Source organism: Setaria viridis, chromosome 6, assembly GCF_005286985.2.
Source record: "Setaria viridis chromosome 6, Setaria_viridis_v4.0, whole genome shotgun sequence".
In the NCBI taxonomy this organism is placed as follows: Eukaryota; Viridiplantae; Streptophyta; class Magnoliopsida; order Poales; family Poaceae; genus Setaria; species Setaria viridis.
This window is the reverse complement of record NC_048268.2, coordinates 26,695,633-26,708,159: the sequence shown is the minus strand read 5'-3', so window position 1 is coordinate 26,708,159 and position 12,527 is coordinate 26,695,633. Positions and strand designations below refer to the sequence as shown.

Genomic DNA, 12,527 nt, shown 5'->3' with positions numbered 1-12,527 from the left:
AAGACAGCCACATAAGCAAGAATGAAATGAAATGGTGTATGAAACTACCCTCTCCAATGCATAATTTCATGGTGTGGTTTCATAGGATCAAAATCGCATTTAATTTCATGATCATGGAGAGTTGGTATTCGTGTATAGTTGGTTTCATCCAGATGAAACCAGTTCCCTCTCTCTTTTTTGAAAATGTAACTATTTGCCATCGTTACGGATGAAATGGCACCTAGATGGCAAATATGTAGGTGCCATTTTAAGTATGACTTTTGAAGAGGTGACATCCGTAACGATGGCAAATAGTTAAATATCCCCTCTTTTTTCATTTCATGCCATGTCATTAAAAAATCCTATGTGGCATATTAATTAATGAGAATGGAACCTCGTGAAACTCCTCATTAGGAGTAGCCTTAGTGAATTATTGTACAATACACATGATATGGTACCCAAGACATCTTCCTAGCGTCCTAGGATAAAATGTAATTAAAAATGAAGCTTTCTTAAATTGCAGCCATCGTATTTTGGACGACCACATCATCTCCAAAATATTGTATATTTATAAAAGTCAAGGTTATATTATTATGAAATACCTCTTAAAATAATTTAACAAAAACCCACAAAAAATGTCGTCGGGTTTTTAGCAAAACTGTTAATCTTCAATACTAAATAGATATACAACCCTTGCGCGTCTAAAAAGATGTCATAGATAAAAAATCAATTTCAAAGATCATAAAACATTACTTCTTTCTCTAGACTCATTAACTTAGGTTGGAGTGTAGTACACAAATAGCTGTCGAATTCATAAACCAAGAATAAGGATGTCATTAATGATCGAAATCCGAAATCTTTAAAGACCCAAGCTGTCACCAGATTTTCTCACAAGGAAAAAAAATCCCAAATCTTTGAAATAATAAACACCATTCCAAAAGTAAAGGGTCAATCCTGCCCTTATCCATTGTACATATACTAGCTATAAAATAAACAACCGAAGCCCTATCCTATCCGTGATGGCACAAAGGGTAAATCCGGCAAACCCTGGGGGCAGGAGTTACCCATTCTCTCTCATACCCTTCCTACGGTAAGTTGAGGGTTCACCTCCCCCGCAAAAACCTTTGCCTAAAAAACCGAGGCGCAGAGCAATTTCTCCCCTCCCTGTCTCGACATTTCTTGCGACCTCGCCCCTGTCCCTATCCCTGTCGACTCCGGTTTGATGTTCTCATAGAAGGAGAGCGAGCGAGAGAAGCAAGCGAGGGAGGGAGAGAGAGAGAGAGAGAGAGAGAGAGAGAGAGAGAGAGAGAGAGAGAGAGAGAGAGAGAGAGAGAGAGAGAGAGAGAGAGAGAGAGCCTGGGGGGACCAAGAATTTCGGTGCGGAAGCGGAGGCGAAGGGGAGGGGGAAGCAGAAGGGTAGGCCGGTGAAGGGCGAGCACGTCGCGTTTGATCTCGGTAAGCGCCGGCTTGCTCTGAGATTTCTTTTGCGTTGCTGTTTTCGTGTTTCCCGGTTGTTCGTTGCGGCGGCGTAGGGCTGCGAAAGTTTCGATCTTGGGAGCAGTTTTGACCCCCATTCATAGTTTAAATTTGGAGCGGCGATTTTGGTTTAGGGATGCCATTAAATTCTTTTGTTTGGTTCGGCGCGTGTGGTTTCAATCTGCTTCTCCTCGTTTATCGGGTGGTAAGTTGATTTGGATTTGGCCATCGTTAGTATCCAATGAAATCTATTGTGAAAAAAGGGGATTTTTTCCTTTGGAATTTTTTTTGATGCTTTCTTTACAATATGCTTCAGGACTTTCCTATCATACATTCTCTAGCTTTTGTGCCTTAAAACATTTTGATCTGTAGTTACTGCATTTCCGTACGAAACACTGCGGTCAATTTGGCGTTTTTATTTGTTCGAACGAAGGACGGGCGTATGCGTGTATACAGGGGTAGTATTCGTTGTTGCATTGTTCTTCTATCTGTCTGCCCGTCGTGGCGTTTTGTTTCTCAGTTAGACTAAATTTTAGGATTCCTGACCCAATCCTTTTCAAGTTTCATTTCTACGCCCTCTGTTAGTTTCGCACAAGAAATCAACCACTGGTTTAGATTCAGTTCATGTTTAGGCACATTACTTGTTGTTATGTTATTGTCAGATTTTCGATGTCAGATGTGTACCTGTCTTACTTCAGTTATTCTGCATTTTAGCTATAAAAAAGTTGATCTACACGGGTAGTTTTTCACCTAGCAACTAGTCATATGTAAGATAGATATAAGCTTTTTCACCAGTAGAACATCTTATTTTCCAAGGCTACAGTGCTATATATTCGATTTTGATCAGAAAAACAAATAGTTTGCCCCAATTTGTTGACCATGCCAAGTAGTGGTATATCTGCAGAGCAGCCATGGAGTTGTTACAGCTGTACATCATTGGGTTTTTGATATAAATTGCTCGGAATTATATCGACGCAAGCTGTTGGGGACTTGGGGTTAACACGATGTTGCAACTGGCACCAACTATTCAGCAGCCAGCACGAGTTGCATCGAGTGCTGGATCAAGTTCCCATGGCTGCTTGGCCATGCCCCCTTCAGTAGTATCTTGTGTAGGCCATTTCTTGCCAAACAGGCCTCGCAATAATGGCTCCTGGACCCCTTTGGAATGGGATGTCAAGTACTGTGAGCAAGTGAGGGCGTGAGCCTGTAGAGGTTGTTGTGGTTGATAAGAACGGGGGAGGACTGAACTGAGGGAGTGGTTGCATCATGCTGATGGGGTGTGGTAGCGATACTGTAGTGGTGGTCCTGGTATTTCTATTTTTATGTTTTCGTGAAAGGGCGTGTGGTCCATTTTGTTGTTTCATTAGTTCTTTTTGGAATGGATGTTGTGGGCCTCAACGGAAGTAAATGTGCTTGTATTTTGGATCTTTGGGGGGATGAGGTGAGCTGGAGTTGTGCTCCAAGTGCTTAGGTTGTAGAATAGCATCCTCATTCCTCAATAAGGACTCAAGGTCTAACTGTTGCATGCCTATCATCTTTGTTCTTGTTGCCGTTGTTGTGCTGGAGTGAAGTGTTACTACAGTTGTATGAAGTGCTTTCTTCTCTTTCTTTTTCAATGCAACCAACGTGATTTTAAAAAACTGCATTTTATATTTTTAACTACTCTATGTGCAGTCTTTTTCCATGCTCTGAGGTTCTGTGTCGATATTGTCCATATTTAATTGCTAATTACTTCAAATTCCTAATGCAATAATGGAGTAACTCAGTCAGTTCAGGTACTGTGTGCAACTAATCTATTGCAGTTTGCTACCATGCACTGTGGAATTTTATGAACAATTTATGTATTTTACATCATAAACAAGTGATTGTTGATGTGATGATAGCAAAAATACACTTCTATGAAATCAGAATGTTAGCTAATGATCCTTTATCTGTTTCACTGTTTTGTTTGTTCTTTATAGTAGGTATATTACACCAATTCCAAGATTAATCCATTATCATTGATAGTATTCTGAGAAATGACAATGTCTTATGGTACCTTTCATCATGGTTTGCTAATGTTCTCTGTTTATTATTTCACAGGAATTCAAACTGTACAGTGTTAGCTATTTCGATAAGAAGGCCCCAAAAAGTTGTCTTGTGACCAGAAAACTGAAACCATGGTTTCAAAATCATATTCAAATCTGCTAGACATGACCTCTGGAGATGGATTTGACTTTCGGCAACCTTTTAAGTCTCTTCCTCGTGTTGTAACGTCTCCTGGCATTATATCTGATCCTGATTGGGATACAAGAAGTGATGGTGATTCAGTTGGTTCAGCATCTTTTAGTGAGAGGAAAATAATTGTTGCCAACTTCCTTCCGCTGAACTGTACAAGAGATGAAGCTGGACAGTTGTCCTTCTCATTGGATGATGACGCACTACTCGTGCAACTTAAACATGGTTTTTCGAATGAGACTGATGTTGTGTATGTGGGCAGTTTGAAGATTCAGGTAGATCCTAGTGAGCAGGACCAAGTTGCGCAGAAGCTTCTTAGAGAATATCGGTGCATACCTACTTTTCTCCCTTCTGACCTGCAGCAGCAGTTCTATCATGGCTTCTGTAAACAGCAGTTGTGGCCACTTTTCCATTATATGCTTCCAATTTGCCTTGATAAGGGTGAGCTATTTGATCGCAGCCTGTTTCAAGCCTATGTCCGAGCCAACAAACTTTTTGCAGACAAAGTTATGGAAGTAATCAATACAGATGATGATTATGTTTGGGTTCATGATTATCACCTCATGCTGCTTCCTACATTCTTGAGGAAGAGGTTACACCGAATAAAGCTTGGCTTCTTCCTTCACAGCCCGTTTCCCTCCTCTGAAATCTACAGGACTCTACCTGTAAGGGATGAGATCCTGAAGTCGCTGCTCAATGCTGATCTCATTGGTTTCCAAACATTTGACTATGCTCGCCACTTCCTTTCTTGCTGCAGCAGATTGCTAGGCCTGCATTATGAATCAAAACGTGGTTACATTGGAATAGAATATTTTGGCCGAACAGTGAGCCTGAAGATCCTTTCAGTGGGTGTCCATGTTGGTCGGCTGGAATCTGTCTTAAATTTGCCTGCTACTGTTAGCAAGGTTCAAGAAATCGAACAAAGGTATAAGGGCAAGATGCTGATGTTAGGTGTTGATGACATGGACATCTTCAAAGGAATAAGTCTGAAACTGCTAGGGCTGGAGCTTCTTCTAGAGAGAAATCCAAAGCTTAGACAGAAGGTTGTCCTTGTACAAATTATCAATCCAGCAAGAAGCACAGGGAAGGATGTGCAAGAAGCTATTACAGAAACTGTCTCCGTGGCTGAAAGGATTAATAGAAAGTATGGTTCTTCAGGTTACAATCCTGTTGTCCTAATTGACCACCACATACCATTTTATGAAAAGATTGCGTTCTATGCTGCATCTGATTGTTGTATTGTAAATGCTGTGAGGGATGGTATGAACTTAGTACCATATGAGTATACTGTTTGTCGACAGGGAAATGAGGAGATCGATAAGCTCAGAGGTTTTGACAAAGACACTAGTCACACAAGCACACTTATTGTTTCGGAGTTTGTGGGTTGCTCCCCGTCTCTTAGTGGTGCTTTCAGGGTAAATCCATGGAGTGTCGATGATGTGGCTGACGCCTTGTGCCATGCAACTGACTTGACTGAGTCTGAGAAACGGCTACGGCATGAAAAACATTATCGCTATGTCAGCACTCATGATGTTGCTTACTGGGCACGCAGCTTTGCTCAAGATCTGGAAAGAGCATGCAAAGATCATTATAGCCGAAGGTGCTGGGCTATTGGGTTTGGTCTGAATTTCAGAGTTATTGCTCTGTCTCCTGGCTTCAGGAAGCTGTCTTCGGAGCACTTTGTTTCTTGTTATAACAAGGCTTCCAGAAGAGCAATATTTCTTGACTACGATGGTACACTTGTGCCCCAGTCATCAATCAACAAAGCTCCTAGTGCTGAAGTCATTTCCATTCTTAAAACCTTATGCAATGACCCAAAGAACAATGTATTTATAGTCAGCGGGCGCGGACGAGATTCTCTTGATGAGTGGTTTTCTCCATGTGAGAAGCTTGGTATAGCTGCAGAACATGGCTATTTTGTCAGGTATGCCAGTGAAAGTTATCATTGTTGCTTCATGCTGGATTCTATACCCCTTATATTTCTCACTTCTCAGGATATATGACAAACTATTTATGTGTTTTCAGATGGAGCAAGGAAGCTGAATGGGAATCAAGCTATCCACGTACACAGCGTGAATGGAAGCACATTGCTGAACCTGTTATGAAGGTATACACTGAGACAACTGATGGATCCTCCATAGAGCCAAAGGAAAGTGCTCTAGTATGGCACTATCTGGATGCGGACCATGATTTTGGTTCCTGCCAAGCAAAGGAGCTACAGGATCATCTTGAGAGGGTGCTATCAAATGAGCCTGTTGTTGTAAAGTGCGGTCATTATATCGTAGAAGTGAAACCACAGGTATATTCCCTTCGTTGTTCTAAACATTTTGTTATTTCACTTCCATGTTGGCTACATCACGTGCTAACTGAACAACCCATAACTCATGCACAGGGAGTTAGCAAGGGGCTTGCTGTCGACAAGCTGATTCGCTCATTGGTCAACAACGGGAAGGCACCTGATTTTCTGATGTGCATCGGCAATGACAGATCTGATGAGGACATGTTTGAAAGCATCAACGGTATGACCTCCAACACAGTCTTGTCACCCACAGTACCAGAGGTCTTTGCCTGCTCAGTTGGCCAGAAGCCCAGCAAAGCGAAGTACTACGTCGATGACACCACTGAAGTAATCAGATTGCTCAAGAACGTCACTCGCAGCTCTTCTCAGCGGGAGGATGTCAGCCATGGACGTGTGACCTTCAGAGACGTAATCGATTTCGTGGAGTAGGCACCACCAGTTATTTATCTAAAATTATTAGCTGCAAAGCATGTACATTCCACGTCTCCGGTCTCTCAATGGTTCATTTTTAGGAGGGTGTGTTAGTCCAGAGGTCTAGAGTAGCCGACATGATTTGTCACCATTACAAGAACAGCAGAAATGCGAGCTGAAGTTCGCCATTTTGAAGGTTCAGGTGATGTATGTGTAGGCAATTTTGGTAGGGAAGGAGGGCTGTTGCTGGAGGTTTGCTGTGTGAAACCAAGCCTCTGGCTTCTGCAGCCATTGGTTGTCTGAATCTATTCTCATGCTGCTATATTGATGATTTTGTTGGTTCTTTTAAAACCTATCACTGGGGAAAATTGCACTGTTGTTCCATGACTTAATGTGCTAGCTCACAATTTAGAAATAAGCACCCTAGTCGTAAGATCTGTTATTTCTATTCACGAGCTTATTTTTTTTTAAGAAAAAGAGCTTTATGTTACTCGGAAGTACGATTACGACTGCTCAACACAGGCTTTCAATCTCCACATACCAGGATGCTTCGATCGTTTAGCGAGCTGTGCAAGCCCATGTGCCACATTATTTTTCTCACCAATGCCTCTTGAATATATGTATGAAGATATATCCTTTTAACAGTCTCTGCGCTAGAACTTCAGGATCTCTTCACAATCCTACAGAAATCGAACCCATTCCTGTGAAATCTTGCTTTTCACAGGGATGCCTCAATTTCCACTGGAAGCGTTAAAACTTGTACGATAACGCAGCAAGAATCTCATTCTCAGGGCATGTACGTTCAGAAGCAAGGATTTCTCCTTGTTGAAAAGCAACAACATTTGATGTTGACCTCAGGTTGCTGCCAGGAAATTTGGTTCGTAGATCAGATCACAAACATCGTTCGACATCTACGGTTGCTTCAACACTCCAGTACCGACGAGCCACACGAATCTTACCAGTCATGTAAAACAACCACACGCATTACTGGATGCTAGGAAGTTGTCACACCAGAATAGCAATTCAAGCCATCATCACACGGAATTACAATGCCCAGGGTAGAGGGTATATTACATGCCACGACCACAAACTTGATACAGTTGTTTTACTTATTTACAAGGCAAACACTGGTGCTGAAGCAGTATAAATTTATTTAGTCACAGCAGCAGCAGGCACAACACAGTGGCACAGGTGACATTCTTCCTCCTGGATGCTCAAAGACGGGCAATCTCAAGCTCAGAGAACCTTATTTATCTCCATGCACCCTCCTCTTGCTTATACTACACCTACTAACAGTTAAGCAACTATGTTCCTCATGACCTGAAAAGCCCGCCAGGTTGGCCTCGATCATGTGATCTATCTTTTTAACACTGCCCTGAGGGGTGTAGACAAGCCCCATCAAGTCGCGTTCAAAGGATGGCTCCTCACCCTCCTGACAATTGGCATTACTACTATCATCCTTATCATTGGCATCTCCAGCGAAGCTTATCAGATCCTCCAGTTGCTCAGTAGGTGCAAGAGGAGATTTGTTGTGAAGACCAATGTTAGGGGAAGTACTAGTCTTGCGTAACCCAGGACGACGAGATGGCTTACGGGGAACATCTCGCTGTAACCTAACACTAGGGAACACCACGGCAAGATAACCACAACTAACTCTGACCACTTTAAGCAGGAGCGTGTAAGCCATGGAGCTAGCAACTGCGCTTTTTATGTCGCAGAAGCTGATCAGAGTCGCCTTCCTCTGGGTTCTCTGGTATTGCTTCTGTATCCTGCTGAAAAAGTGATTGATGGAGATTTCCTGCCTACATGTTTCAGGTTGACTGTCTTAATATCTGCATGTATGATCTCCTCTGAAAGTAAGAATGAAAGCAGAAGCTTACTCACATTGACGGGGTAAAAGTGACGAGCTAAGAACCCAATGATTGAACCAACCAATGCACACAATATTGCAATGACCGAAACCGATGTAGTTCCCAAGCCTGTAAATTTATGAGATGAGCATCTGGTCACAACTTTAACACTGAACCATTAGCAAGATCAGCAACCACATAGGCCATTCAGTGGAGTAGTTTATATTTATAATTTTCTCCACCAACAGCGGAGCAGAGAGTTTTCAGAACATTGTATCACTGTTCCAACTATAACGCTGTCAGGCCTTGCTAATAGATCATAGGGGGAAAAGTTTTGAGCCCAGAAACAAGAGGGGTGAGGGAAAAAAGAATCAAAATTTCATAATTGAACCCCTTAAACATTCTGTCAGTTTGAGTTAAATATGGTGAAATTCAAGTTCAATAGTGGAAGCAAAAATGTTGATGCACATCTAGATAAGGCAGAACACATATAATCAAGAAATCTACTCATATACAATGGAAGAATAAAGTACATTTTACCAACCTTTTTGCACCCAGGCTGTGGCATTAGTAAATTGAAAGACAGGAGCACTATAATGGATAAATCTTGTCCATATAACAGGTGGCAGTAGTAACACAATAAGTTAGGTAGGTGACAAATCGAAGCCATTCGGCATTTACCTGATTGCTTCTCACGTGCACAATCTTCTGGCTTTAGATTGATTTGTCTAATCATCCGGTTTCCTCTGTCGGCAACTAACAATGCACAAATCTTGGGGACATAAGCAAGCTCGAAATCTGGAGAGAAGGTAGCATTCTGCGCTGGTCCATCCCTGTGACCAGGCCCTGATGAGAGGCCTCCAGCAATTGTAGTAGTATAACCTAGCACCGAGAAATTGTAGCAAGAAATCAGAAGAAAAAGCAAGTAATTGATCAAAACAAAAATGCCTGTACAGCTTTCTTTTCCAAGTAGCAAAATTCTCAAGCACGATTAACTCTGCATGGCATGATGGCACCACTGCATACTACTCGTACAAATGTTTTGCCGGAAAATTCTGGGCAAAATCTCAATCCAACCAGGCAATCACTGGGGCCTCACTTGGAAAGCGAAAGGCGTTCCTAACATTCCAAACGTAACATAAATGAGACCCAAGTCTACTGACATCCACCAAACGGTAATGCCCTAACTGACGATCGACGCGAGGAACTGCTAGCGGGGAGACGATTAGACTAACGAGGCACGCACGCACGCACGAAGACGGAGGGGGCGGACGAACTCGTTTACGCAATCACGCTCACTCACCATTGGGCGACACCTTGCGGACGACGCCATGGAGTTGGCCGGCGACGCGGACGCGGTGCGCGACGTAGACGTTGTCGGCACCGTCGACGGCGACGCTGCGCGGGCGGTCGAAGGCGGCGTCCCCGGGCCCGCCGTCGTCGAACCCGGCGTCCCGCTTTCCCCCCGCGAGCCCCCGCGGATCGCCGGGCGAGGAGAGGGCGAGCGTGTAGAGCGCGGAGCCGGCGGAGTCGAGGAGGAGGAGGTCCCCCGCGCGGGGCCGCGGGAGGACCGCGTAGGGGTGGGGCCCCGAGGCCGGGAGCGGGTTGAGGTCGGAGAAGGTGGTGACCGTATAGCCGTCCTCGAGGACGAGATTGGCCGCGGCTAGCAGCGGGAGGAGGAGGAGGATCGCGAGGGGGTGGGCGGCGGCCATGGCGGGATTCCGCGTCGGCGGTGGCGGGCGGGGCGGCGGAGAGGTCGGGTAGTGGGGTAAGTGGGGAGAGTGGGGAGTGGGGAAAGCAGCGTGAGTGGAGGGTGGGTCCGCTGCCTAGTACGAATTCCGAGGTGGGAGCGGAGCAGACGAGTTCCCCCCTATAGCTGGCCAAATGGGCCGGGCTAAACGGGCGGCACGAGATCCGGACTGTATTGGCCCGGCACCAGCACGGCCTGGCCCGTTGTTACACGGGCCCGTGCCAGCACGGCCCGACGTAGCAGGCCAGATCTGGGCTTAAGATGCGGCACGTCGGGCGGCCTGTGGCACGGCCTATGTAACGGGCGGCACGACCACGGCTCGTGTAACGGCGTATAACCCCTGCGGCCTCACCTCACGCACTACACGAACCTTAATCCCCTCCCCCTCCTTCTCCGCCAGTCTGCCGCAACCGCCAGTTCGCCGACGCCACTCGCCTCCGCGGCTCCGCTCCGCTTGTCTGCCTCCTTCGATCCTTCCCCTCACTTTCCCTGGCTCCCTTCCTCACCACCGGTCATTGGCGCCACCGCGTCTCCGGCCCTCCGTTTGTCCACCTTCTTCCCCTTCTCAATCTAGATCTCGCCAGTCCGCCACTGGTCACCGGCGCTGCGCCACTGCCTCCACCTGTCTGCCTCGGTGCCTCCGCGTGCTCGGGTGCTCCAGCAGCGCAGATAAGTTTTTCCCTTCTCGATTTAGATCTTGTTCTTCTAACCTTCTTCCCCTTCTCACATCTTGATCTTGTTCTTGCTCAATTGCAGCACAACATCGAGAAGGAGACCAAAGATCTGGAGCTGGCTTTCGAGAACATGTACCTTGATGCTGCTGCTGATGCCTGATGGACATGTGCCTTTTCTACTTAGTATCACACTATTTGTGTAATGATCATTTGGACTTGGACATGTAATCTTAAGACATTAAGAACTCTCTAGCTGGGCTGTACTCTTTTTTCCTTTCTAGGGTTTCTCACGAGGTGTGAGTTTTACCTAGAAAGGTTTTTAATGAGGCAGCCATACCAAACAGCTCAAATAAAATTTGATCTTGATCTCTATGAGTCTATGTCTCTATGAGTTATGATATGTGCCATGTATATTGATAATATGTATGTATATGTGCTGTGCATTCCATATTTTATTATGATCTTGGCATTCATTGTTTAGTTGGCATCTGTTGGAGGGTTTATTATTTGGCGGGCTGACGGGCAGCCCGGCCTACCTGGCTGTTGGGTTATCATGCTGGTCCAGCCCGCATAAGGTTTAAAGAGGCTGGGCCTGGGCCTATAAGACAGCACGGCAGACGGCACGACCCGGGACGATATTGTAGCCGGGCCGATATAGGCCGAGCCAGGACGGGCCCGTGCCAGGATGGGCCGGGCCACCCATTTGGCCATGTATAGTTCCCCCGGGCCTGCACAAAGGCTGAACGCGTCGGACTGTGCACGGCCCACAGAGATGTCTAAACTGGGCTGGACAAGGGCACATAACGGCAACACGATCGCAATCCAGAATTTCTTTTGTTACTTGATTTATGTTTGATATTCGTACAACCCATCTAAACTGCATAGGAACCGGAGGTGGAGTAGGCTCACATGCATGCATGAAGCGGATGGCGCAGGCTGACGATCTAAACCGCCATCATGAAGTTGGTAGGTGTTTCTTCTAGATTTCAAACTTCAAACTACTTTTCCTCCCAAACCGTGAATTTATTTTTGATTCGTTTGAACCACTGTGTTACTGAGAATTAATGTAACATAATGAAGGGTGTGTTCAATATTTTGAACGATCTATCTCAACATTTTAAGGGTGTGTTTGGGACTGCTCCGCTCCAAGTTTTGTAGCTCCACTCTAGATTCATCTTGCCAAACACCTCCAACTCCACTAGCACCAACTCCAGAAAAAAGGTGGATCTAGGGACCAACTCCAAGGTTTTTCTGGAGCACCTCAAAGGGTGCTCCGAAAACTCTAGTTTCAAACCTTCTCTTTGAGTTGGGGGTAATTACCCACCATGCCACCGGTTACACAAGATACTGATTCGCAAAACAAAACAGTCTCTCCATTCCTCCCACCGCCCCCTTCCTCGTCGTCGACGTCATTCTCCTCATCCTACTACTCATGCTCTTCTCGCTCTCCTTCCTGTTCGCCTCCTCGCTCGCGCACGTCGCGCACTCGCTCTCCCCGCTGCTAGCCATGCCCCCATCGCCGTTGCGCTCGCCCACGCCATGGCCGCACTGCCCTACCTCGCAGCGGCGGTCGTGTTCGCCGCCGCCACGTTCTTCTCTTGCCGCTGGCTCCCGCGCTGGCACTGCCACAACCTGCAATGCCAGGGGCTCAGGAAGGCGCTCGAGTTTGACGTCCAGCTCCAGATCCTGTGTGCGCCAGCACCGGGAGCACCGTTGGCGGCGCTAACGCAGCTATATGGCGCTAGATCGAGGCGCTGCCGTGGAAGGATGGCTAGGGTGGGAACAACCCTAGACGACGAGTGCCTCCACACCGAGCTCCAGGTGGTGGCGCTCCGGGTGGCGCGGGGAGCCTGAGCTCGTAGGATCAGAGT

General features: G+C 46.0%; 2 protein-coding genes across 3 annotated transcripts; one reads left to right on the top strand and one right to left on the bottom strand.

Moving 5' to 3' along the window:
* The first annotated feature begins 1,118 nt into the window (after window positions 1–1,118).
* On the top strand, window positions 1,119–6,737 carry LOC117860022 (probable alpha,alpha-trehalose-phosphate synthase [UDP-forming] 9). Its single transcript, XM_034743227.2, has 4 exons — window positions 1,119–1,434; window positions 3,538–5,596; window positions 5,698–5,971; window positions 6,065–6,737. The coding sequence occupies exons 2-4, from the start codon at window positions 3,615–3,617 to the stop codon at window positions 6,398–6,400; spliced, it is 2,592 nt and encodes an 863-aa protein (XP_034599118.1). The 5' UTR covers window positions 1,119–1,434; window positions 3,538–3,614; the 3' UTR covers window positions 6,401–6,737.
* A 647-nt stretch (window positions 6,738–7,384) lies between these two features.
* LOC117860023 (uncharacterized) lies at window positions 7,385–10,037 on the bottom strand. 2 transcript variants are annotated; one of them, XM_034743229.2, is made up of 4 exons: window positions 9,536–10,032; window positions 8,914–9,114; window positions 8,267–8,361; window positions 7,385–8,180 (listed from the first exon to the last, which is right to left on the bottom strand). In XM_034743229.2, the coding sequence occupies exons 1-4, from the start codon at window positions 9,942–9,944 to the stop codon at window positions 7,629–7,631; spliced, it is 1,257 nt and encodes a 418-aa protein (XP_034599120.1). In that variant the 5' UTR covers window positions 9,945–10,032; the 3' UTR covers window positions 7,385–7,628. The 2 variants fall into 2 exon arrangements, with proteins under 2 accessions (XP_034599120.1, XP_034599121.1); XM_034743230.2 differs by having other exon boundaries at window positions 7,922–8,184; window positions 9,536–10,037.
* Between the last annotated feature and the right edge of the window lie 2,490 nt (window positions 10,038–12,527).

Coding starts and splice junctions, on each gene's coding strand:
- LOC117860022 (XM_034743227.2), top strand. CDS start 3,615: ATGGTTTCAAAATCATATTCAAATCTGCTAGACATGACCTCTGGAGAT. Junction 5,597..5,697: donor GAACATGGCTATTTTGTCAG/GTATGCCAGTGA, acceptor ATGTGTTTTCAG/ATGGAGCAAGGAAGCTGAAT. Junction 5,972..6,064: donor TCGTAGAAGTGAAACCACAG/GTATATTCCCTT, acceptor ACTCATGCACAG/GGAGTTAGCAAGGGGCTTGC.
- LOC117860023 (XM_034743229.2), bottom strand. CDS start 9,944: ATGGCCGCCGCCCACCCCCTCGCGATCCTCCTCCTCCTCCCGCTGCTA. Junction 8,362..8,913: donor TGCACGTGAGAAGCAATCAG/GTAAATGCCGAA, acceptor ATAAATTTACAG/GCTTGGGAACTACATCGGTT. Junction 8,181..8,266: donor GTCACTTTTACCCCGTCAAT/GTGAGTAAGCTT, acceptor ACATGTAGGCAG/GAAATCTCCATCAATCACTT.